Source organism: Phoenix dactylifera, unplaced genomic scaffold, assembly GCF_009389715.1.
Source record: "Phoenix dactylifera cultivar Barhee BC4 unplaced genomic scaffold, palm_55x_up_171113_PBpolish2nd_filt_p 000438F, whole genome shotgun sequence".
Classification (NCBI taxonomy): Eukaryota; Viridiplantae; Streptophyta; class Magnoliopsida; order Arecales; family Arecaceae; genus Phoenix; species Phoenix dactylifera.
The window spans coordinates 144,731-171,283 of NW_024067873.1; the positions used below are offsets into that span (position 1 = coordinate 144,731).

Sequence of the window (26,553 nt, forward strand, 5' to 3'; positions counted from 1 at the left end):
AGTCGAAGACGACCCAGACCCCTTATCGGGCCCAGTCGTCTCCCCCGGTCGCGGCGGAGGGTTCTCCCATGGGGCTCTCCGCCGTGTCGCCACCATCCAAGGGCCATAGACTGGCCCTTGGTTCTCCTCTTCCATGGCCAAAGGCGACTGCTCTGTCCCGTCCTCCGGGTCCACCGCCTCCGAGAACGAGCCGTCCGCAGCACGGCCCTTCTCCGGGAAACGACAGGCGGCAGCGTCCGCATGACCCATGCGCCCACACCGGGGGCAGATCGCCGGGACGTTTTCAAAAACAAATGGCTGCCATCGTACCTTCTTGATTCCCTGGATCAAAACCCCCGGCAACAGGGGCGCCGTGGTGTCGATGGCCACCTTCACCCGGGCAAAGCCCATTGCCCCTTGTTGCTCGGTGATTTCGTCCACCGCAATCGGCCGGCCCGCCCTTGCCGCAATGTGGAGTATGGTCGAAGTCGACCAATACTCCGGCGGAAGGCGGGGCAGTCGAAGCCAAACCAGTGCGGTCTTCACCGTGTCGGCGTCCGGCTCGAAATCCGGGACCCAAGGGCACATGGCGAGGAGCTGCCCCGCCACCACCCACGGGCCCTCGCTCAGGGCACGGTCGCGGTCCTCCGTCGACCGGAACCGGAGGGCGATGTGGTCGTCCGCGAGCGGGACGGCCACCACGTCCTTCAGTTTAGCTCGGGCGGCCACATCTTTGGCCACCCACTCCGCCGGGACGCGGCGGCCGAAGCTGCGCGCCAGCAGAGCACAACCCTCCCATTTCAGCCGGGCCGCCGCTATCGGCTCCTCCGGTAGTCGGAGGACGTCCGGGAAGCGGCGGCTCAACCGCTCCACCTCCTCGGCTGTGGGCCGTTGAGTAACCCATGGCCCCGGCCGTGACCAAGCGCCGGAGTTACCACCGCGCCCAAATGACTTGGACTTACCTGGTCCTCTAGCCGCTCCCTCCGTCGTCTTCCCCGTCGGTTCCGTCGACTTCCCAGCCGGCGCCTTTCCTTTGCGGTCCATAGGGTTTCCCCCAGCCGCTCGAGGACCACCGGAAGCCGAGAGCACGCGCAGAGAGGGGAAGTCCAGGTTCCTGTGTTTCACACCGCCCCGCCCGCCCGCCGTGGATGCCACACCGGAAGGCAGGGACCTAGCCAAGCACCGACGAGACGCCGCCGGCTAGCCGTTAACTTTCTCGCACTTCGCTGGAGCTTCTCGCTCTAACTAGCCGTTTGGCATACTTTTTCTGTCACTTCTTTAAGCAGTCATGATCACCTTTAAAGTGACAAATATTAAATACAATATGCACCTTCCACCTGCATCCACATGAAACCAATACGACACATTCTAGTTGTCTTTGGACCAACAGAGACCACATTCTGTCCATTGTTGGGACAATGTTCAGAACCAAATTTACATTACAGAATCAAGGTTTTAAGATGACTTATAATGAAAAAACACCAGTTCCTGCAGTCCCCACAGTGGAAGTTTCTGGTGACACTTGGTGCTCAGCTTACAGATATATGGTACAACACAGAAAAATTGAGGTCAATATCATTCTGTCATCATGGCCATTCAGGGTCCTTAGTAAAAATCGATCAGATGTGTATAGATAGTTTTGTTTCAAAAAAGCATCACAACTATACATAATTACATACAGAAGTAATCATGCAGCCGTGTTTGATGCTATCAGTGACGAATTGAGCTCATCCTACATCAATGGCTGATATCCCTTGATTAATCAAGGTTCTTTTTCCCCTTTTCATGGGTGGTGAAGTGACGGTTATCAATGGACAAATTCAAAATATAAAGGCCATAGTGATGAGACAAGATAACTGCCAACTTCCTAAATTAAGAGCAAAAATATAAGAAAATTATTAGGAAGAGAAGTAAATAAAAAAATATATCATAAGATCTTACAGTAGCCTTGCATTTCTAATTTGCTAAGGAGAATCAAGATTTCTGGAAACATCACCAACGTTGCATCATCTAACTTCCTAAGAAGGCCATTCTCTCAAAATACAAGGCATAATCACACCACCTCGAGCAATCAGATATTGCTGAACATTGGAACAATCCTAAGTTTCTCATAATTTTATGGAGTTACGCTGCCACTTTATGCTGCATGCCAATTAATCACTCACCACCCTAATAGCTTATGATAACATAATTACCGCAAATATAATATCTTACCAACAAAGTCCATTGTTCCCAAGAGAAAGACAACATCTATTCCATCAATTGCACCAGGTTGTCCTTGTGGAAAAGCCCGTTCTTGTAGAAAAGTTGGACCACACACACAAAATACTCTTTCCCTTCCAAGGCAGTTTCCTATGATAAGTGGGATGCATTTTAGTTAATCAAGATATTAATTCCAATTCTACTTTGAAAAAGAGCAATCGGTTATTGCCATAATCACCTACATCACATTTAACAAGCTCCTGCAACATTCACAAAAATCAGTTACTTATTAATTCCCTGTGATGCAATAAATCAATTACGTTCATAATGCAATGTCACCAAATGTTTGGCCCCCAGATGATCCCACATACGAATCTCATATAACTCATGAAAGTAAACTGGGATTATTTCCTCATAAACAGAGTGTTTTCTATTAGGGCCACAAACACATTCTCAAAGGCCTCTACCAAATTGTTCATTTGTTAACGAAATATTTTTTATTCAGTAATTATGGGTAAAACTACCAAACTGAACTTCTGGGTTTGCAAAATAAATTGCAATTCAACAGTTATCTGTGGCATGAAGAGAAAGCCAGTTCATTTCTTTGTCAATGAGAGAGTATTCTCAAATCAAGTGCCAAAAGATGAAGAGAACTTTAATGCAAATGGCAGTTTAACTTGTACCTGAGTAGACAGCATCCCTGTCTGCTAAGTTTAAAACCCATTTATTTGCAACTAGGTTAGTTAATTTAAAGATAACATACTAAATACTATTTTGAGAGACTGGCTAAAATTCCTAAAAGAGGTAGATATCCTTCGTCTAAGCAAACCATCGAAAACATCAGATCTTGGATTCACGCACTTCTTTTTTTTTTTTGCTGAAAGCGGGTTATCATACACAACGTGTATGAATACACCCAATAAGGTCAAAATACACTAGCTCACGGAGTGCCAATGGCATCTCCGCCTCCCCCACCCAAAGGGTGTACCCTGAATGGTAAGCCGCAAAGGCAGCCACCCAATCGGCCGCCCCATTGGCTTCTCTGAATACATGTTTGGCCTCGACGGCCACCCCAACCCCACACATCATCTCAATGTCCCGAATCAAGGGGTGGTCTGTGCCCACACTCCTCAGCCCCTCCTGGATCCACCTGATGACTGTGGCCGAGTCGCCCTCCAAGACAACCGAGCCAGCCCGCAGTACCTGCCTCGCATATCGAAGACCCGCCCAAGCAGCTCGTAGCTCTGCCCCGGGGACCGAAATGCCGAACAACTGACAGTCACCTGCTGCCACCACTCTGGAGTGCGGGCCCCGTATCACAAAACCCGCACCACCCCGCGCACCTCCATCCTGTACAGATCCATCGAAGTTGACCTTGAGGAAACTCGGGGGTGGGGGCTCCCAGGTGAAAAACACCATCTGAGAAGCTGCCGAAGCAGAGAGGGAACCCCAGGTGTCCCAAGCTATCGAAGGTCTATCGGAAGAGGGTCTGATCTCCAATGCCTGTGCTCGCGCGAACTCCGCTACAAACCTCGGTGACACCCTGCGCTCACCGAGGGTGCGGGCGTTCCGGGCCAACCAGATCTGGAGAGCTGTGCAGGTCGCTCTAATGGCCTCCCGACATGTCTGAGGGCAGGCTAACCACTGCTGTATCATCTGTAAAAACTGGAGCCTTCCACTCCAAACCTCTCGCGGGATCCCTGCCCACTGCCATACCGACCTCGCCCACGTACACTGGAAGAGCACGTGGTCGACCGACTCCTCGACACTGCATGTACCGCACTCCGCTGGGATCCCCCAACCTCGCCTGCTCAGCACTGCTCTCGTCGGAAGGCGGTCCCACGCCACCTTCCATAGGAAGAGTGCAACTCTCGGGTGAAACCCCGACCTCCAGATCCAGGTGCAATCCCGTCCCGACTCATGCTCTCGCTGGATAACCCGGGAAAGATCTCCCAGTCTAATGCTGGACCGGCAAGAGGTGCCCCAAATCCTGACATCTGGCCCCCCACATCCAGGCACCGGGATGGACCGGATCCTCTCAGCTAAGTGTCCTCCGAACAGCTGTCGTAGCCTGGCGTCATCCCACCCAGACTCTCCCGGGGCAAGAAGATCGGAGACCCGCAGCCCCTCTACTGCCTCAACATCGACCGTGGTCGGCCACCACCTCAGTGGAACTGTATCAATCCATGGGTCCGTCGTCACATCAATACTCCGCCCATCGCCTATCAGCTACCTGGTATTTGCTGACACCGTCGGCAGGTACCTCGCAATCTCACGCCACATGAAGGAAACTCGCCGCCCTCTCCATGCCACCCCTGAGCCCTCGCGGCCATATCTGGCTACCATCACCTGACTCCACAACCCATGTGGCTCTAATAGAAACCGAGCTGCATGCCGAGCGATGAAGGCCTCACGCCGCTCCAACAGGGACTGCACCCCGAGACCGCCCTCACTGGTAGGTCGGCAGACATGCTCCCAGGCCACCAAATGCACCCCGCGACCTCCGCCGTGTGACCCCCACAGGAAGCACCGCAGCAGTCGCTCGACTCTTAGCAAGATCGTCTTCGGAACCACGGTGTTGGCCATGAGATATACTGGCATGGACCCCAACACCGATCTGATCAGAGTCAGTCTCCCCATCATAGATAAGGAGGCCGCTCTCCATCCCTCCAGCCTGCTCTCTACCTGCTGCACCAGACTGGAGCACTCTGCCACCCGTAGTCTGCGACCTATGATGGGGAGTCCCAGATAGGTCAATGTCTCCTCCTGCTCAGGTATCTGCAAAATCCCTCGGATCTCCTGTCTGACCCTACTCTCCGTGCTCGGGCTGAAGTGAACAGCTGACTTCTGGAAGTTAACTCTCTGGCCTGACGCCGCGCAATAATCCGCCACCACCCTACGAAGGACCCGTGCATCAGAGACCCGCGCCCTGGCCAACAAAAGACAATCGTCAGCGAAGAGTAAGTGAGATAGAGGACTAGCCCTCGGGGCGGGGACGTAGGCCTCCAAGTCCCTGCGAGCACTCACTCTCTGCAAATCACGAGACAAAATATCAGCACAAATAATAAACAAATAAGGTGATAGAGGGCATCCCTGACGCAGCCCCATAGTGGACTCAAAAAAAGGTGACGGTGTGCCGTTGACCAAAATAGAGAACTTTGGCCCCCTAACACACCCCAGGACCCAACCAATCCACCGCCTGTGGAACCCATACGCCTCCAGTGCCTGCTGAAGAAAACTCCATCTAACCCTGTCGTAAGCTCTCTCCATATCCAGCTTAATAGCCATCAAGCTGCGTCGCTTCGATGCTCGCTGAAGATCCCACATCATCTCCTGGGCTAACAGAACATTATGGGAAATGTTTCTGCCAGCTATAAACGCCCCCTGCTCCTGGCTGATAATGCCAGGCAGAAGGGGCTTCATTCGTCCGACCATTATTCTTGCCACAACCTTATACAAGGTTGTGCACAAACTGATGGGCCTGAAGTGACTGGGCTCTGCTGCCTCCTGACGCTTCGGGATGAGCGTGATGAAGGTAGCCTTCCAATCCCCTGGCATCATCGCCTGAGAGAAGAAACACTGAACAGCCTCTACCATCGCTATCCGAATGATACCCCAATACTGTCGGAAGAAAAATGGGAGAAAACCGTCCGGTCCCGGGGCCTTGTCTGGAGCCAAGGCCCAGACTGCCTCCTGTACCTTCTGAGCCGACACCGGTCGGACCAGGGCTGCATTCTCATCATCCTTGATTCGCGCATCCACCCTCAGGGGGTGGACTCTATCGTCGGAGTCCTCGTCCTCCGTCCATCTGGCACGGAAGAAATCCAGCAGGGTCTGTCGGATGGCAGGCTCACCTTCCACCCGATGTCCGGACCCATCTCGCAATGAGTGGATCATGCTCCGCTGCCTCCGGATAACCGTCGTCCGGTGGAAGAAGCTGGTGTTACGGTCCCCCTCATGCACCCACTGAACCCGGGATTTCTGACGCCAGAAGATCTCGTGCTGCCGTAGTAGTGAGTGGTGAGTCGCTAGAAGCCCCCGGAGGTCACCCATGCCATCCTCCGAGAGCGCACCTTCAAGATCTTCCTTCCTCTGCAACTCAGCAATCGCAGTCTCAACCCCCTCAACTCTCCGAAAAATATCGCCCACAACCTCGCGATTCCATCGCCGGAGGCGCCTCCTAGCCAATTCTAGTTTGCGTGATATCCGGTGCATAGCATCCCCCCGCACTGGAGTGCGCCAAGCATCACGGACAATATCCCAAGACTGCGGGTACGATAGCCAAACCTTCTCAAAGCGGAAGGGGCTATGATGACAAGGTCCCGATGATGTAGAAATCAACAGGGGGCAGTGGTCCGAGGCGATCCGAGGTAAGTGACTAACCCTGCAGGTGGAAAAGCGGAGGATCCAGTCCGGGGACGCAAAGGCCCTGTCTAGACGCTCCCAAACCCTCGCACTGCCGAGCTGATTATTGCACCAAGTAAACTGAGGTCCGGAAAAACCTAAGTCCACCAGACCAATACGCGATACAAAGTCGCGAAACTCCCTCCTGTCCGCTCTATCCATGTAGGCAGCCCCACCCCTCTTATCACTCGATCTCAGGATGCAGTTAAAGTCACCAACTACAACAGTCGGGACACCCTGGGCAGTGAGACTGGTGATCTCTCGCCAGAGGACTCTCCTGATCCTGTAGTCCGTGCTCGCGTACACCCCACACAGTACCCATGGGGCGGTGTCTGGTGCCGATACAATCATAATCACCTGTTGGGGGCAGTTGTGGAAGACATCACAAGTCGCCACCCCCCGCCTCCACAGGAACAGGATACCTCCCGACAGCCCCTGGGACTCAACTGCATATGTCTCCCAGTCCCTCCCCAGGCGCCGTCTCAGACGTGCAAGCCCCTCACCAGATAGCCTGGTCTCACTCAGAAAGCAGATCTCCGGACAGCGAACTTGCACTAACCGTTTGAAGGAAGACATGAAGGACGGCTTGGCCGCCCCCCTACAATTCCAGGCGAGGATCCTCATGGATCACAGTCCACATAGTCAGCCTCAGACCCATCCTCCCCCTGGAACGCGGGGCCAGCCTCAAGCACGCTACCTGGGCCCACCACGAGCTCATCAGATATGACCTGCATGACTGCCGCCCTGACGCGCTGTACAACAGTCGTGTGGTCAGTATCCCCTCCAGGCGTCAGTGGCACGACCTGACACCCCTCCGGGAGCGGCACGGGGTGGTCCCCCGCCCCACTCCCACTGGAGGTGGCCCCCCGCCCCACTCCCACTGGAGGTGGCCACTCCCTGCTCTCCCTCGACCAGAGGCAGAGGGCCGAATCGGAAAACTCCATCCGGATCAGTGCCCATCTGCACGTCCCAAGGCTGTGCCTCACGCATCACATCCGACGTGAGGAGGGCGTGGCTGTCGTGCACGGGAGGCCCAGGCACCAAGTCACTCCCCCCACAAGGAGGGCTGTACCGGAAAGGCCCTACCAGTTCCTCGCTCTGGCCCTGCAGAGCGAGGTCATCATGACTCCCCAGACCCGATGTAACTGGGCCTCTCGACCTGCACCCCCCTGGCCCAATGGACAAGCCGTGGGGAGGGCCTGAAGGCCCAAATCCCCTTTCCCTTGATCAGACCGCGCGGCTAGGAGAGGCTGGCCGCGCGCCTCCTCGCACGGGCCCAGCGGAGCCTGGGCCCTTGCGACCAAAGCCACCAGCGCGCCAGGCGCTGATCCGGGCGCGATCTCAGCGCCCGGCGCGGCCCAGGTGGGTGGCGCGCCAGTAGCGCGGGGCCCGGAAAGTGGCGCGCCAGCGGCGCGGGGCGCGCCGATGGCCAGGGCCACGCCAGCGGCCTGCGCCCCCGCCGGCCCGCGACCCCGGCGCCCGGGCCTGTAGGCCCGGGTACGCTGGGCTCCTCGGCCCACATTTGTGTGGGCCTGATGGGCCCCTTGTCCGGGGACCCCAAGCGGGCCAAGGCCCGCCGGCGGCCTGGGCCGCTTTTGGGTTTTGGCCCGGGCCGTAGCCGCCCGGCTGGGCTCCGGATCGGCCCGCACCGGGGCCTTGCCGGGTCGCCGACTCGGTTCCGGGTCCCCTGACTCGGCCAGGATCTCGATGGCCGAGTCCGCCTGGAGGGGGCCGAAAGGAGGCTCCGGGTGCCCCTCCCCCCCAACGGCCAGTGGCGACCGGCGGCGTGCCACCTTCGCTGGCTTCTGCCAGCCGTCGGTGTCCGCCGGAGACACCGGCGTGGGTGGGCGAGCTGCCGGAGATAGCGGCCGAGTCGAGGACGACCCGGGCCCCGGTTGTGGCTCGGTCGTCTTTTCCGGCCGCGGCGGCCGATTCTCCCGCGGGAGTCTCTGCCGCGACGCCACCATCCAGGGGCCGTAGATCGGTCCCTGGACCTCCCCCATCGTCCGGAGGCGGTTGAGCAAGCCCGCCCTCCCCCGGATCCACCTCCGCAGAGGCCGTACCCCCCCCCCCGACACGAGCGATCGCCGGAAATCGGCAGGCCACGGCCTCGTGCCCCATCCGCCCGCACCGGGAGCAGAGGGCCGGGGCATTCTCGAAGACGAAGGGCTGCCACCTCACCTTCGTCTTCCCCTGGATCAACACCCCCGGTAGCAAGGGTTTTGAGGTGTCGACGGCCACCTTCACCCGGGCGAAGCCCATCGCCTGCCTTTGCTCGGTGACGCCGTCCACAGCAACCGGCCGGCCCGCCCGAGCGGCGATGTGGAGGATGGTCGACGTCGACCAGTACTCCGGCGGCAGGCGAGGCAGGCGAAGCTACACCATTGCCGTCTGCACAGCCTCCTCCCCGGGTTCGAAGTCCGGAACCCATGGGCTCATGGCGAGTAACTGCCCCGCCACCACCCACGGGCCCTCGCTCAGCGCCCGGTCCCGGTCCTCCGTCGACCGGAACCGCAAGGCTAGGTAGCCGTCCGCTAGCGGGACGGCCACCACCTCCTTCGCTTTTATCCGAGCGGCGACGTCCTTCGCCACCACTCGGCTGGGACACGGCGGCCGAAACTACGGGCCACTGCCGCCCGCCCTTCCCACTCCAGCCGAGCCGCCACGATCGGCCCCTCCGGGAGGACAAGCACCTCCGGGAAGCAGCGGCTCAGCCGCTCCACCTCCGCGGCCATGGGCCATTGGGTTACCCACGGCCCCGGCCTCGTCCAGGCACCGGAACCCTTACCTTTGCCTCTCGCAGATCCCTCCGATGCCGTCCCCGTCGGTTACTTCCCTTTCCGTTCCATCGCACACCCTGCAAGGAAGAGGACGATGAGCGGGGTGGCTCTGAGAGACACCGAAAACAAACTTCCGTTGCTCGCCCCGCCGCCCGGAACCCTTGGACTGCCGGGCCCCGCAACGCCGAGACTCTCCTTCGCCTAGATCGGCGTTAACAAAGAGAAAGGAGAACTCCGGCAACTAGCCGTTGGCAATCCCCAGAGCTCTCCCTTCGGTGAAAACAGTTGCTCGCCCCGCAGCCCGGAACCCTTGGACTGCCGGGCCCCGCACCGCCGGGACTTTCCTTCGCCTAGATCGGCGTTAACAATGAGAAAAACATCACGCACTTCTCAAAAACACGTTGCTCTTAGTATTGATGGAGGCATTTACAACTGAATATAACTGCATTGACAATCTCAAAGCATTAAACAACAAACGTCACTACAATATCTTGTATTCATGTGCTTCGCCAAATGAAGTCTCTGAAATTACAACTCTGATAGCATTTACAATTGAAATTTTTATTTCAGTAAAAAGAATTCTAAACAATCTCCATAACAGACTCGAACTGATGACCAGAATTAAGACCAAAGTGGATGTAAAACAGGTTGCAGGTGTAAGGAGATACCAAAACTACCGGCCCAAGCTGGAGCGACCAATGTAGAAGGCTATGCAGTTTTCAATAGTCAAAATTCTTCAACTGGGAAGCAAGATAGTAGTTTCATCTGTCACATTAAAATTGACAGTAGGACCTAATGACATTCATATATATGTACACCAGGCGGATCTGGATAAATTTTGTGTTTAATATTATATTTATTAAGAAGTTCAATCATGGCATATTGGTTTGTTTCTGTTGCCCAAGGGTGGTTTAATAAAGTCTGCACTAGTTAAGTCCTACAACTTATGGATTCAAATGTGATAGCAGTGCAGGACATGGATTCTCAAGCTTATATAAGTGGTGTTACCACACTGAAGAAGTTAATCCTCACTTTTAAAGTTAAAATGTTTTCTCCCAGCTGTTCTTGTGGCTTCACGTAACTTATCCTCCAAGGAAGAAGGCAATTAAACTTCTTGTGCTCCCAATGCTTTTGCTGCATTTTCTGGAGCAGAAACACATTTTACTCAATGGTTTTGAACATTGAATCAGATTAAAACAAGTCCTTGGGTGGTGCTAAAAGAAGTTAGTATATGATGCCTCAGTCAAAGTGCTTTCATTCACTAGGTGGAATAATTAACTTGAAAAGGCATGTCCACGCTAGAAAAGGCTCTTTGATCTTAAACAAATGTCAATAAGCAGGCAGCTATCATATGGAGATTAATATATTATCTATTCTCTCAGGAGGTTGGGGATAAAACCCAGTGCTGTCCCATCAGGGAAGACCACCTTGACTTCCTCATCCAGCATCAGGTCATGAATTTCAAGGTGAAGAAGCAAAGCAGGTGGACTGCAAGCTAAAAGGAGTTCTGTCTTGGTTTTAGTGATCCCAGGCACTTTATTGAACTACTTACTATTAGGTATTGTTCCAGAAAACTGCATTTGTTGCTAGGAACCTATCCTATAAAGGCTTAGGTAGAAAGTTTTTCTTCATCAGCTTTATGAAATAACTCGTTTATTACAGAGCTGCAACAAATTGCAATTCTTCTTCTACTTTGGACACCATTCAACAGAAGGTCAAATATGCAACTGCCTATACAGTAAGCAAGTTTCCACTGACTGCACAAAGGCACAACTACAATTACCTGATTCTAGAGAATCAACCATAGTAGGTGATGGTTGATCCTGGTAGGGACAGCATAAGCCAAACAGAAAGGCCTTTTTAGGGTGCATTCTCAACCAACTACCAGCAAAAACCAACAATAGTGATGTTGACAACCCAATCAGCAAGGAGGACCGATAAATACAATGCATACTCTTAAAGAAAAATAAGCATTATTGATGTGCTTAACTTGGGGTATTGTTCTGAACAACAACCATATGCTGACTGGCTTGCTCGGCCACTGATCATTAAAAAATGGATGGGAGCAAGGTATCATAAAAGGTAGAAAACAAGGATCTCTTAGATGATATGGGAGAAAGTGCTACAACGATGAGGACGGACTCCCTGTCATAAGAAACTATTACACACCACAAAGCAAGTGGAAAATGTAAAACATGAAAGCTATAGACCAAGTATACAATCAGCCAACAGATATGGGATTTGATTACAGATTGACTTGCTGAGGCAACAACAGAACCTTGTGACCAGACCATTATGCATATGCTCCGACGTATTGAAAAGTTGTAAATAAGAGAGTGGTATACAACACAATGGGCAGTGACATGTAGCACATTTGAATACTAGATGAAAGATAATGCAGAGTTCACACATAAAATCTATTAATTTTTCCTTTGAGGATAAGAGAAAATAATCCCTACCCTAATGTGACGGGAAGCCATGAGAAACCTCCACCTCAAGAATAGAGGGGTTACCACTGTCATTTTTGGTAAAATTACTATAAGTTTAAGAAAACATCAAATTCAAGCCTACAAGAAACATAAGAAATTATCAAGAATTTTGGTGCATGGTCGTATCCTTACACCATGGTCTAAGCATTACATCGGAGAGTAATGCATGGCCGTATTGTACCGTACTAGGTATAAACTGGTACAAACTCAAGTTGGGATCAATTCAAGCCCCATATTGCCCCATATTGAGGTGTGCACCAACCCGTACTGAGGTGCACTGAGATAAAGGAAGAAAATTGATTAGATAGCTGTTTTGGTACGGGGTGCATACCGTATTGTACCAACCATACCATACCCAACCAATAAGATATCAATGCAGTACCCGATATCAAGATTGCAGACCTTACTAGTGACAATGCCTCTACTAATGGGATTTGTTTTCTATACATCAAACAAATAAGTCACTTCTAAGATAGCTGATCATCTTTCCTACATCAGCACAGATGAAGAAACAAAAGTCAAACAGCAAATTAAGGCAGCCAATTCTCTGAGCATAAGAGCTCTTCAGCTAGTTATCACGAGCAATTAGTTTACAGAATCAAGTATCGAAAGGTCTTATCCAAGAAAAAATCAAAACATGTTTATCATTAGCTAGGCTTGTAAGCGAGCTACATCTTTGTGAAAATGCTCTCTTGAAACAGTCTTTATATTCTTTAAGTATTCCTTGCAAAACAGGAGATTATGTTGGGACAAGATGGTAGAAATTGTTTTCATTTTGAGCATGATAATGATATTACCTTAATCAAGGGGAGATAATTGAAAGAACATTGGATAGCTTGTAAGTAGCTGCCACATTTATTAGGTAAGTGAAATTGAATCTCTAGAAATCTGATATGTAAGAAAGTCAAACTTGTCCATGTTTTCGTTTGTTATTTTCCTGAGATAAAAGCTAGGTACAACTAGTAGCTGACATGTTCCCAAAAATGACAACATTATACCAAACATAGCCAATAATGAAAAAAAAAGATTATCTTCTTTAGAAATAGAAAATGATGACCATACCTATAATCATAAAAGTGCAGTGAAAAACAGAAGGAAATGTAATAATTGATGGAAACACAAAAGAACCAAGGAAAAGTGTATCTGGGTACCACATCTGATGCCCTCAAGTAGATACAATTTTCTATCCATGTGATGATGAGAGCTCATCCTAGAACAAAGTTTATGGGTCACAGATGGAAGAGGGAAGAAGACGAGAATATTGGCACAAGGGAGTGACAAGAAAGAAAGTAAGAAACTGAACCACTACATACATAATGTATAGGAGCATCAGTTGCAAGTAATCTATTAACTCTTATGGCACCCAAATTACCCTAAACACTTGTGACTCCTGAAATAATATTAATGAGTCCTTAACAACCCACTACTTCTTAACTCCTTGACCTTGACTACCTAATAGATCTAATAAATCAACAGATAATAACTCTAGGGATACTACTAATAACTCTCCAATGACCAATTACCTTATACTTTTTTGACAATCTACTTGATTAATTACATAACAACAAGGATACATCATCACTCCTGGTTACTCTTTAATGACCCATTACAAGTGGGATTTGGCTGCCATTCACCCCATTAACATACCTTCATTATCATGCAGTATTGGAAAATAGCAACCCCATGACCAAAATACCTAAAAATCAAAATAAATGGAAAAATAACCAAACCAATTGACACACCATCAACTAGAATAATGGATTCCAGTACTTCACAAGCTTAGTTTCAAACTAAATGAAGCATACATCAGAAATAAAATCTCGCTTTGCAATCATGTATACATGATTACTCAAGCACTATAGTGGTTTACTATTTTAATGAACTAGAAGTATCTGTGTTGAATATTTGCCTCTCAAAATTCCAATCACCTATACCTGCTAATATACTTGTCATGCACTTCTGCCAGCTTTGAGAAGATAAAAAAAGCAAAAATATATCTATGACATTACGCACAGCCCTCATCCCGGCGATATATATACAGCCACAACAATGCATATCTAATTCAATATTCAAATTATTTCTGTATCACATTTTTACTACAGAAAATCAATTTATCCTGAAAGATCCTCATACATGTAAGTCCGTCTTAAATTTTGAAGAAGGTTGGCTACTCCCTATCCAGCTATATCTCTGTTGGTGTCTATTTATCATGCCAGAAACATATGATTGATGCAGTTACTTTATCAAAGTTTTCAGTATTAAAACAGCTATTAACTGTAGAAAACATAATGAAGCAGATCATGACCTAGAGGAGGCTAAAAGAGTAAAATGTAAATACATTTTGACAACCAGACGCATAGGTTTTCAACATATATAAAAATGCAATAAGTTGATGATTTAGAGCATTTGCTAGTGAGCACATTAAACAAATTTAAAAAAAAAAGGACAAGTGGACTAGAGGTGTGCAAGAAAATGACCAAATAGCAAAACCGACCTGAACCGGTTATTTCTTCACACACACACAAACACACATATAGATGAATAGAAAGATAGATATAGAGAGAGATATACATATATATATATATATATATACATATATATATATACACACACATATATATACATACATATTTATATATATACAGATACACATACGCATGTATACATATAGAGATGGATGGATAGATATGGATAAATATATACATATAAATATATATATGGAGAGAGAGAGATACACATATATATACATATATATATAGATACACACACACACATATATATATATATATATATAAATATATAGATATATGTATGCATATACATATATATATATAATATGAAATCCAATCCCGGAAATACAGGATCCCACTTTTTTTTATTGCTCAAGGCTTCGAGACATTTCGAAATCGAGAAACTTCTATAAGAGTAAGTACTATCAGAGAACAAGTATCCGATTCAAATTTGCAAAAGAGAGATAAGGGGGAGAGAGGGAGAGAGAAGGAGGGCTGGTGGAGGCCAGCGGAGGGCTGGTGGAGGCAGGCGAAGGACGACAACCTGTGTGAAGGCAGCAGAGGAGGGCTCCGCGAACGAATTTTCTGTTTCTTTTGAAACAGGGGTCCGGCTTCTTTTTTATTTTTGTGACTTTTAAGTGAAGTCGGCAAATGAAACAGAAAATCCGACTTCACTTAAAAGTCACAAAAATAAAAAAGGGACCAGACCCCTATTTTGAACGAAATGGGGGATCCGGCCGGGGAGCCCTCCTTCGCCTCCTTCGCGCGGCTCGTTGGCCTCCGCCAACTAGCTTCCACCTCCCTTTCTCTTTCTTTCTCCCTCTCCCTCCCCCGCTCGCTCTCGCTCTTTTCTACTCTTTCCTTCTCCTTCTCCTCCGTTGACGGGGTTCGTTTTCATTGGTATGGCTTCGTACGTCCCGAACCGGACGAACCGTCCCAAATCGTGCAAGTTTTAGTGGTTCGGCCACTTCAATAGCCCTAGCCACCCCAAATCGTGCTCTCGCCTCTCCTAGATCTCCTCCCACTCCGCTCGTCCGCCATTCAAGATTGTCTTCACCCACTCTCCTCGCCGAAGGAGAGAATAGATCCGGCACTCTCCCTTGCCTCCCTCCTCCTCCAACCCCTTGCTTAAGTGAGATGTCTTCTCTTCTTCTCTGCTTCTTCATAAAATGTTTAAAGCCCTAGTTCCTGCTCATAGAACTATGGATACATGGAACCATAGACCCACGCCATTCCGCCATCCTTCTTCCCCCCATGATCTCCGCCCCCAACTCCTCCCCAGCCGCCTAAACTGCTGCTATATATAGATACATACATATAGATATAGATATAGATATGGATATTCATATATATACACACATATATAAACCATTTCACTTGTACAAGCTTCAGTGGTTTAGTCACTTCAACAGCCCTTGCCACCCCCAATCGTGCTCTCGCCTCTCCAAGGTCTCCTCCCACTCAGCCTGTCCTCCATTCGGGATTGCCTTCACCCACTCTCCTCAATGAAGCAGAGAATAGATCCGACACTCTCCCTCGCCTCCCTTCTCCTCCAACCCCTCGCTTAAGTGAGATATCTTCTCCTCTCTGCTTCTTCATAAAAATGTTTGAAGCCCTAGTTTCTGCTCATAGAACCATGGATACATGGAACCATGAACCCACGCTGTTCCACCATCCTTCTCCCCACCCCCCCCAAATCATCTCCGCCACCGGTCCCTCCCCGGCTGCCAGAACAGTTGCTGCCACCACCACTTTGCTACAAATCCTCAAACACTCTCCATCACGCTTCACATTGCTCAAAATCCCCCACTATAGGAGCCATAAAATCTTAATTGGTTCGATGAATATGGTCAATCAATAACTGGTTTGATGAAGCATTCTTTGATGACTTCAGGGAGGGATCTTAAAAAGCTTTAAGAAGTTCAACATAGCAAGTTCCTCACGAGTTGAATGTATTTGATATGCATGTCCGTTTATTTCATCTAAAGGTGTAACATCATGGATATCCATAATGCTTTATTAAAATAATTTGTTTTCTTTTTCTAGCAGTGACATAAGATCTTGCTCTCTCTTTGAAGAAACACCTTATTGTCATGGTGTTATACATATGTTATTGGGAAACTTATGTCTACTGATATCAGGAATTGGCTGGTGGGATCATCATAGACCTAGGATCTACTCTTCATTTCAAGGGTGAGGACAATTGAGAGTGACGTAAAAGATAAAATAATGGTAGACAAAACAAGAGTTGATTTTCAGTTGAAATGAAGAACTAGTTGTTATTTTTAGTTATCACTAAGAAATCTTTTATGTATCATGTTCTGCAAATGAATGAAAAATTACAGCTTATAATTAAACTTTGCCTACCCGCTCTTCATGGCTTGTTTGTGATCTGGATGGATCTCATCAATATAACTATTTTTTTATTCCCTTCTCTGCTGTAATTATTGAAACTATTTATTATATGTTTATATAGGGCTGAGTACTGCACAAAATTGTTTCAGTCTGGTTGCCATGAGGAACCATGTGGTGGTAGAAATAGAGATGGGCACTGGGCCGGGCCGCCCACGGCCCGGCACGGCACGGCACGAAGCACCCGCCAGCTACAGTGCCGGGCCGTGCCTGGCACGGCCCCTTTGATAGGGCCGTGCTGGGCTAGAGGTTCCTGGCCAGCGCTTCGGGCCTGGGCCGGCACGGCCCGGTCTAGGCCCGCGGGCCAAGCACGGCACGGCCCGCGGGCCAGCACGGCACGGCCCATAAGGGCCTGGGCCGGGCTGGCACGCGAGCCTGGCACGGTCCGGGCCTGGGCCCGGCTCGGCCCGATAAAATTTTTTTAATAAATTAATAAATATTGAACACTAAGAAATCTTGATTTATGAATATAAAGCCACCTTAATGGTGGGGGGTTTGGCATAGACCCCTACCAGTTTATTAATTTAAATCAAAATGGTACATGAAGGGAGGTTTGGACCTTGGTCTGACCTCTAGATTCTAGAATACAATAAGAAACTAAGAAAGGGCCGAGGTTTGGACCTTGGTCTGACCTCCAGAATACAATAAAAATGTACAATTATAAAAAATTAAGAAATCTTACTAATCATCAGTGATTCAGTGAATTAGTATTCACTCTTCAGTCTTCAGTCTTCAGTCTTCAGTCTTCAGTAGTGTTTGTATCATCATCATCAGAAGATGTTGTATTATGTCCACCTTTATCTTGAAGTCTTGCCTCAGCATCCAGCCAATCCTTGAAGCAGAGAAGCATCTCCACCGTTTCGCCCGTCATCCTACTTCTCTTTTCGTCAAGAACACGCCGACCTGCACTAAAAGCGGATTCCGATGCTACCGTGGACATCGGCACAGCTAAAATATCGCGTGCAATTGCAGACATAACAGGATATTGATTTCTAACACTCTTCCACCAAGATAATACATCTAGATTCTCTATTTGATTTTCATCATATGCAGACTGAAGATCATTTCGTAAATAAAATTCTAGTTCACTACTTAAAGATGAAGAAGATGAAGAGGAACTTGAAGCATGTGTGTGTCTTCTCTGTGCAATGAATGAAAAAATAGATGACGAACGAGAACTACTAGAAGGAGGAATAGAGGTTTGTATTTGTGTTCTAGATCCACGAATTTTTTCATCATATATAGCATAAATATCATAAAGAAGTTGTCTTACCTCATCTTTAGCAGATTCAGCATCTTGATTCATATTTTCAGCGTATGCATCAAGTAAAATTAGCACGCCATTTAATTTAACTCTAGGATCAAATACAGCAGCTAAGTTATGCATAGGACATATCCTGTCCCAATACTCATTCCATTTAGATTCCATTAGGTGAATAATAGGCATTAAAACATCATCATATCTATGTTCTGCAAATTTTTGACTAATTATATATGCTTGTTGTAAAAATGAACATGAAGTAGGGTAATAAATACCAGAAAGAACATTGGTAGCATTATAAAAACTAAGCAAAAAATCTTCCAAAATTTTTCCTTTATTCCAATCAGTTTCAGTCAATGTAAATCCTAATCCACGATCATTAATATATGCACTTAATAAATTTTTATATGGGTATGCATCATGTATCATGCTATATGTGGAGTTCCAACGAGTAATTACATCAAGTTTAAATTTTTTAAAACGTTTACCATGATTTATGCATAATTCCTTAAATTCTTGAAGTCTTGATCTAGAAGCATGAATAAAAGAAACTGCATTTCTAATTTTTGAAATCACATCTTGAATCATGCCCATGCCAGCTTGAACAGAAAGATTTAAGATATGACATGCACATCTAATATGCAGTAAATTTCCATCTAATATGGGATGCAATGAGTCTTTTAATAATACAACAGCAGAATTATTATTAGATACATTATCAAAAGTAATAGACATAATTTTATCATTAATATTATATGAACATGCAGTTTGATAAATTATATTTGAAATTTGTTGCCCAGAATGTGGAAAATCAAAAGCACGAAAAGCAAGAATACGTTTATTTAATTGCCAATCATTATCAATATAATGAGCAGTAATGGCAATAAAACAATTACTACCTACAGATGCTGACCAAATATCAGAAGTTAATGAAATTTTTACATTTAAAGTAGAAAGTGTTTCAATTAAATTTTGTTTCATTGCTAAAAAATTGGTCATAGCTACTCTTCTAAATGTACGCCTACTAGTTCTTTTGTAAGCAGGTTGTAGGTTTAATTGAACATATTCTTCAAAATTAAAAGATTCACATAAACTAAAAGGTAATTCATCCTTAACTATCCATTTTACAAGTGCTTTTCTTTGATTTTCATGATTATATGCAAAATTACCTACAAGTAATCCCCCTTGTATATTAAGGCTACTTTGAGTTTGAGCATGAGAATCATGCATCCTATGACTCTCTTGATGTCTTTTTAAATGCCCTGTTCCCCCACTACTACTACAACTATAAAGTTTGGCATATTTTTTACATTTAGCTTTCCAGACTCCCTCAACCATAACTCTATCAAATTCATTCCATACAGTACTAGTCCTCTTACGAGAAGAGGTTTGACCTTCACTCGGTTCACCAGTTCTAGAGGAACTAGGAACAGGGGGTTGGGGATTAGTTTCTTCTCCCTCAGAAACAGGAATGCCAAACTGACTTTCCTCAAAAGATGACATATCTATGATTAATTCAAAAAATAAAAACTAACCGCAAGGAGGAATTGAGTAGAGGGTCGGAGGGCAGAGGCAGAGCCGAGATTCCGAGCTTCCTCTTGTGCTCTCAACAGAAGCGACCTTCTCTTCTCAACAGGAACCTCCTCTTGTGTAGCACTTGAACAAACTAAAAATTAAATTACTAGAAGAGCACTTTAGAGGAGAGAAATAATAGCAGTAGAGAAGGAGAGAATGAGAGGTTTGGTGTGGTGAGAATGAGGGAGGAATGGGCTATTTATAGAAGCCCAAAAATTTTTTTTCCCAAAATACCCCTCCATTCAGCCGTTATTGGACTGTTGGGAGGGGTAAAATCGACTTTTTTCCGAAAATAGCCGTTGGAAACGGCTATTTTCCCTCCCCCTCTCCAGACGGGCCGTGCCAGGCACGGCCCGTCTGGAGCCGTTACGGGCCGTGCCAGGCACGGCCCGTTTAGAGACGTTGCGGGCCGTGCCTGGCACGGCCCGTTTGCGCCCGTTACGGGCCGTGCCTGGCACGGCCCGTGCCGTGCCGTGCCCGGCCCGGCCCACCAATAGAGGGGCCGGGGGCCGGGCCGGGCTGGCCTTCCGTGCCTCACGGGCCGTGCCAGGCACGGCCCGCTTAGAATTTGGGCCCGGGGGGCCTGGGCCGGGCCGGCCCGGCACGGCCCGTTGCCCAACTCTAGGTAGAAAAGATGATACGTGATTTGCTGCACAAAAGATTTCTCTGCAGTCCAGTCCATTATAGCTTGTAGATTATATACAATTCATTACTTAAAGTTCATTACTCAAAGGGGGCGTTTGGTATGGGGTGATCGTCCCAGGATGATGTGGGTGCAGATGATGAGATCACCGCGTTTGGTTGCACCATGGTGATCCTACGTGGCGGTGATCCTAAATTACCTCCACTCCTCAAATCACTGCCCAACTCGATGATAGGATACCCATCCTTGAGGTCGGAAATCCAAGATCACCCCAAGACAGTGATCCTGGATTGAAAGTTAAAGACAAAAATACCCCTCAATTTAGCAAAAAAATTGATATATCAATATACCATAATATATTATGTCAATGTTATATATATATATAATATTATGTTGATATTATATATTATATTAATGATATATATTATATTATAATATATTACTAATCATATTATTATCCTACTATTATTGAATGATAATTTTAAATTATAGTAGAAATGTATTATTATATTTTATATTTATATAATGAAAATAATTAATATATTACTCTTATTTACCTTATTTTCTTAATCAAAATAATTATTAGTACTAAAAAATATATTATTAGTATAAATAAAAATATTAATTCTATAATGAAAAATAACATATTTTTATAAGATTACTAATTTATAGGAGTAATAAATATATTTTTATAGAATATAATAATAATTAATATATTGACAAATATATTAATATTTTATTATAATATATTTTATATGATTAATAAATATATGATAAGGGCTACTAAAAGTAGAATATGTGACAAAATTATGGAGCTATTATAGGAATTAGCATATTGACTTACATTTTTGATTCATGAGAATTAAAAACACATAAAAAATCCATCTAAGATATATTATGGGTATTTGTGGTATTATGTGGTCGGTGATCTTGGATCCCTGTACCACACCAAATAAGTTACTCATGGATACTCGAAAATTTTTAATCACTGGACCATGGCCTACCAAACACATTGATCTTAGATTACTGGGGATCAAATCATCTCAGCATTCGGATCACCGAAGATCTTAGATCACCGTGGTGATCCTATTGAGGTTACCGCCCCCAAAGATGATACATGATGGCCTGACTTCTGTATGTTTCTGACAATTTTTTTAGGTTCACGTTACTTTGAAAGGGTTGAATGTTTGTGATATGAGAAAAACTTCTCTATCTGTATGCATTGTTTGACTCAACGAATGTGTTGCTTGTGATTTCTGGGCCTAGAGTTTGTATGAGCATTACACCTTATCATTGCTTTCTTTATGTTTCTGCCTCATGAAATATCATGTTGCTGTACAATTTGTGCCATCTCATTTATGGACATGTGCCCTGATTTTGTTTTGGCGCACATTCTAACATCTCATGTGTTGAAATTGGCTATCATTTATGATGATCTTTTATTTTGACCAAGTTCATACCTATGCCTGCAACAGATAATTACAGCAGAATATTGTTCTTAAGAAAATGAGTTGTTATTAAGATAATTGCAGCAGAATTTTTTTTAGAACCTGTAATGGTGAATAGTCACGTCACTATGAGCTAGATTTTGGCCTGCTTTTCATGGTTCTTAAGATTTAGCAGCTGACGATGGCAGTCTTTTACATATCTAACTATTTTCATTGGGTATCTGGAATCAAAAAATATTTTGCCTGTGATTTTATCTTATCAAATCTGTCACCACCCAAACTCTATGCTCCTCGTGGTTTCATTATGGACATGTTTGGATTTCTACCAATTCATCTTGTTCCAGCAACCAGTTCTGTTCTTATTGTCATCAAGATTGTTTACTTGAGTTATTATATTTTTGGCATCATAATCCCTGGTGTGGTAAACAGAAGCTTCCAATCATTTCTCATCACTTTCTTTCACCCCTCTTAAGTTGCTCCATCATTGTCAGGTGTTGTTTAGTCATGGCCTCATAAGACCAATAGATCCATTGATCCCACCATTTCACCCTATAAACACCACTGCTATTACAGGCTTAAGCACAACTTATCACTATCATCTTATTCTTCTTACTCTTGTATGTACTATGGATGCTCACTGTTCTTTTAGAGCTTGTCAGATTAATCCATTTGTCTAGCCAGACGAACAATATTCTGCTATGAATGTAGAACAGATGTTAGCTACTTGTCATCAACCAACGACTCATGCACCAAAGACATGATCCCTTGGATTATCTAATGCAGGCATAGATAATTCCAACTCATGTGGGCTTCAGCATAGCCGGCAAAGAAAGCATCCTTATCCTACAATAGCAATCAACCAAACCGTCAAAAAAGAACTCAAAAATCAGCTATTAAGAAATTGATAACAATGTAAACAAACTAAGAAGAAGAATTGTACTGCAGCATATTTTTCCATAAGAGGGTGGAAAGCTGGATTAGTTCAAAGAGCCTTGTCTGATGGAAGCTGGATAAGGTCTTCATTCTCCCCACTCAGGAGCTCCCATTTAGCCTAGCCCATCTGATAGAAGCCCATTTAGCCCAGCCGTATCCAACCCGATAACTTGAACCAAACCGAACTGAATTTTTTGGGTCAGTTTGAACTGAATTTTTTACGTGGTCAGTTCGGTTTCAGTTTCGGTTTCAAGAAACGATTTAAACCGGTTTAGTTTCAAAAATAATTCTAAACCAATCAGTCCCAAATCGTGCACACCCCTACAGCGGACCACATATTTAGGATGGCCATAGCAACATATGTTGTTCCTCCTAAGAGCATGATGTATCCAGAATAATTAACATAGTCAACCTTTTCAAGATATCAAAGTGGGACCAAAAGGTCATGCAGATTGCACCTAATGAATTTCCAAATCAATAAGATCACAGAGTCTCAGGTTAAGGCCTCATAAAGTAGCTTGCAGAAAGGTTAAATCCTTAGAGTGAGAAGCTTATAATATTTTTTTATATTTTGACAATTTAGGTGTTAACCTTATATTGTCCCATTGATTCTAAGGTATTTGGTCCGTCTGACATTACTCAGAAATATAAAAGGATTAAAAATCAATTTGAAATTTGGATTTGAAAATTACTTTTCCTTAGGTTCATTACCAGGGTATGTGGAGGAGAATCTTAAGTTAACCATCACTGTTGAGTCTTCAGAGGTTTGTCGATCAGGTCAGGTTCTTCTAGAGTCATGCTGCTATGCTATAGGCAAGTAAGGATATGAGACATAAATCAAATTATGATTAGGAGCTAAAAGCTCATGTGAACTGTTTCATGAAGCTATTTAAATGGCCAATAGTTTGGCACCATATTCATGCAATATCCCAAAATTTGTTCAAACTTTATCTCAAGAATTTAACAGTTTAATCCTCATACTTAGACTTGTTTTCTGCATTTCCTGTATAATAAGGTTGAAAACACTTGGACATCAGAACTTATAATCATAAAGCTTTTTCCTGGAAATCTAAGCAACAGTATCATGCATTATATCACATTTAATTCATAGACCAGATAAAGATTTTCCATTTACTAAAAATGATTCAAAGATTACGCATTTACATTAAGTTTGACTTGATTTGGCTGCACAAGGCAATCTTGGAGGATGAACACACCTTCTATTCTAAAAATGATGGATGTGAAAAAAAAAAAAGCTAAACTATGAAGCATAGACCAAGAAACAAACTGCTACTTCATAGACCTACCATTGAACAACGACACTAGCTTTATGGAGAAAAGGAAAAGAAAAACTTATACTGGTATTGCCCTTATTACTCATTCATCATAAGGATATCACTTCTGTACACAGTTAAATTTACTATACATAAAATAGGGAGGCAAAATCAGACTAAAGATTAGCAATGCAAGCATCAACATCATCTTGCCACTTTAAATGCTTATGACAAAATATGAATCTGAAGCAACTAATCAATGACTTACAAAATTATAAGAAAGTCATTTATTTAAACATTATAAAACTTACATTACCAAGTCATAGAGTTATAACTTACTAGATAAACAGTGTTGTACATAGATATATCTAGCAAGCATTATAAACTAGAATGATTGCAGCAATACTCTAGGTTATCAAGAAGATACCCATTTAAAGTTATATGCTTCAGGTCAATGATAAAGTTGTTCCGAAAAAACCCGAACCCGAAAGTCCCATCTTCATACTCCCATATCCTTCCCTCCACATTTCTTGGATCACCAGAAGAACCAGATAGATCTGGAATCACCAGGTCATAACTGGAGTTGATACAGAGAATGCGTGAGACCACTTCCCTGTCCATGTTGCTCCAATTCGAAGCCACTGCACGTATGTGCTCACGGCTACTATACAGATCCTGTTCCTCTTTAGAAAATGGGGATTCAAGAAATGTGGTGTTTGAAGTCCAGAAAACAGGGGAATAACCAGCGAATAGCTCCCCCGCATCACCAACACGTCTACAAGTTATTCCACCGACATCATCATATGAAACAAGGTAAAAATCCAGGACATTGTCCTCACAAATCCCCTACAGGAGGAAATGTCGTTTAAGAAAACTGTTAAAGAACTAAAGAACAGATTTTTCCAACATAAAATAACACGCAGAGAGAAACAAGCACCTTCCATAAGCCTTGCAAAGGCCGTGAAGGGGTGGGTTGATAGTTGACAATCTTCACGAAATGCTCAGCTTCCCATAGTCTCCTCCTTCCAAGCTTCTCCCTTTCCTTCTTCCTCTGCCTTCTGGAAGCCCTGTCACCGCCCGGGCTCATCCGGTTGGCAAAGTACTGGTAGATCTCCGACATCAATCGGTCCGGCGGTGATGTACTCTCGATCTCTGCCACCTCATCCAAAACCCCTGAATCGCCACCCCGAGCCTCAGCGTAGAAGCTACGGTTCTCCTCCACAACAAAATGGTTGCAGCCCATAAAACTAACGGTCACCGGCACCAAATCGGAATCCGACGACGGCCCTGAAGCCGAACTGAAGAATTCTCCCGGTGACTCGAACCGGGATCCCGGGTGGAGGAAGCTCACGGGATCGCCATGGGCAGAAAGGCCCAGCCAGAGGAAGGGAACCTTGAGGACGCCGTACGTACCGGTCTCGGCGGAGGGGGAGACGCGGGATCCGGTGATGTAGGAGGGCCCCCACTCGAAGAAGACGAGGGGCGGGGTGCCAGGAGTGCCCTGGCCGATGCGGCGCCAGAAGCCGATGAGGCTCTCCCAACGGTCGAGGGTGCGATAGAGGCGGGCGTAGGGGACGCGGCCGCCGCCGCCGCCGGAGGCCCAGGAGCGAATCAGGGTCTTAGAGCCCCACCGGCGGTCGCACATGACGAGCCAGACGGGGCTGTCGGAGGTGGAGGCGCTGCATAGGGCGGCGAAGCGACGGGAGGTGCAGGCGAAGGCGGAGACCTCGGCAGGAGAGAGGAAGGAGAGCACGTTGAGCTGCACGTCCTCTGGGAAGTCGGAGAACGAGGTCGGCGGTGGCGATGCCATTGCTAGGATTGGGGTTAGGGCTTGCGGGTGATGGAGAAATGGAGGCGAGAGCCGAGGAGGATCGTGATCGATTCAATGGATTGGGGAACACGGAAACAGAGCTTCGCGGAAAAGATAAAAAATGGCATTACGAGGCGTTTTGGCTTTCGCCGGTACCACCGCCGAACCGAGAGATGGGGAAACATTGATGGAATATTCTAATCAGCTCATCAAAGTCCCCAGGCTAATTGTTTTTTTTTTTTTAACATATCAAAAAAAAAAAGTCTAAATATATATCATTCTAAATCTATAAAATTATATAAATATTTTTATAAAATTATTATTTATATGTATATTTTTTATTTTTTATACATATTTGTTTCATTTAATATTGTTAAAAAATGAACGACTTAAAGTAAAATGACCGAAATATTTTTATGAGTAGATATAAAAAATAATTATAATGGTATACATGCAAATAGCAGCTTTATAAGAATATTCATATAATTTATATTTAGAAGAGTATACATTAAAAAAACAAAATTCAATCGAAATTTATCAAGTTCTTATGATTCAATTGGATTAACAAGTCAAAAAAAAATTGAGTTACATTGTTAATTTTTTTTTTTAAGATCTTGACTCGGTCAAGTTGGAATATTAGATGATCATTTTGGTAATACTATTATCCATTTTGATTTTGATATCATTATCATTATTGAATCTATTTCATCTACATATACTTCATTATTTTTAAAAGATTAAAGCATATCGAATTTAAATTAATTATATGTGCTTAAATTAATAAAATATTTTTTTAGTGATTTGTAAATGTTGACTTGTGGTTTATTTTTGAG

General features: G+C 45.5%; 1 protein-coding gene across 4 annotated transcripts; it reads right to left on the reverse strand.

The window, feature by feature from the left end:
* Window positions 1-1,256: 1,256 nt before the first annotated feature.
* Window positions 1,257-25,925, reverse strand: LOC103722769 (F-box protein At3g12350). 4 transcript variants are annotated; one of them, XM_008813445.4, is made up of 3 exons: window positions 24,848-25,919; window positions 24,338-24,756; window positions 1,257-2,331 (listed from the first exon to the last, which is right to left on the reverse strand). In XM_008813445.4, exons 1-3 carry the CDS (start codon window positions 25,718-25,720, stop codon window positions 2,238-2,240), a joined length of 1,386 nt encoding a protein of 461 aa, XP_008811667.2. In that variant the 5' UTR covers window positions 25,721-25,919; the 3' UTR covers window positions 1,257-2,237. The 4 variants fall into 4 exon arrangements, with proteins under 4 accessions (XP_008811667.2, XP_026666444.1, XP_026666443.1 ...); XM_026810642.2 differs by lacking the exon at window positions 1,257-2,331 and adding an exon at window positions 22,271-22,546; XM_026810643.2 differs by lacking the exon at window positions 24,338-24,756 and having other exon boundaries at window positions 2,201-2,331; window positions 24,848-25,925.
* Window positions 25,926-26,553: the final 628 nt, after the last annotated feature.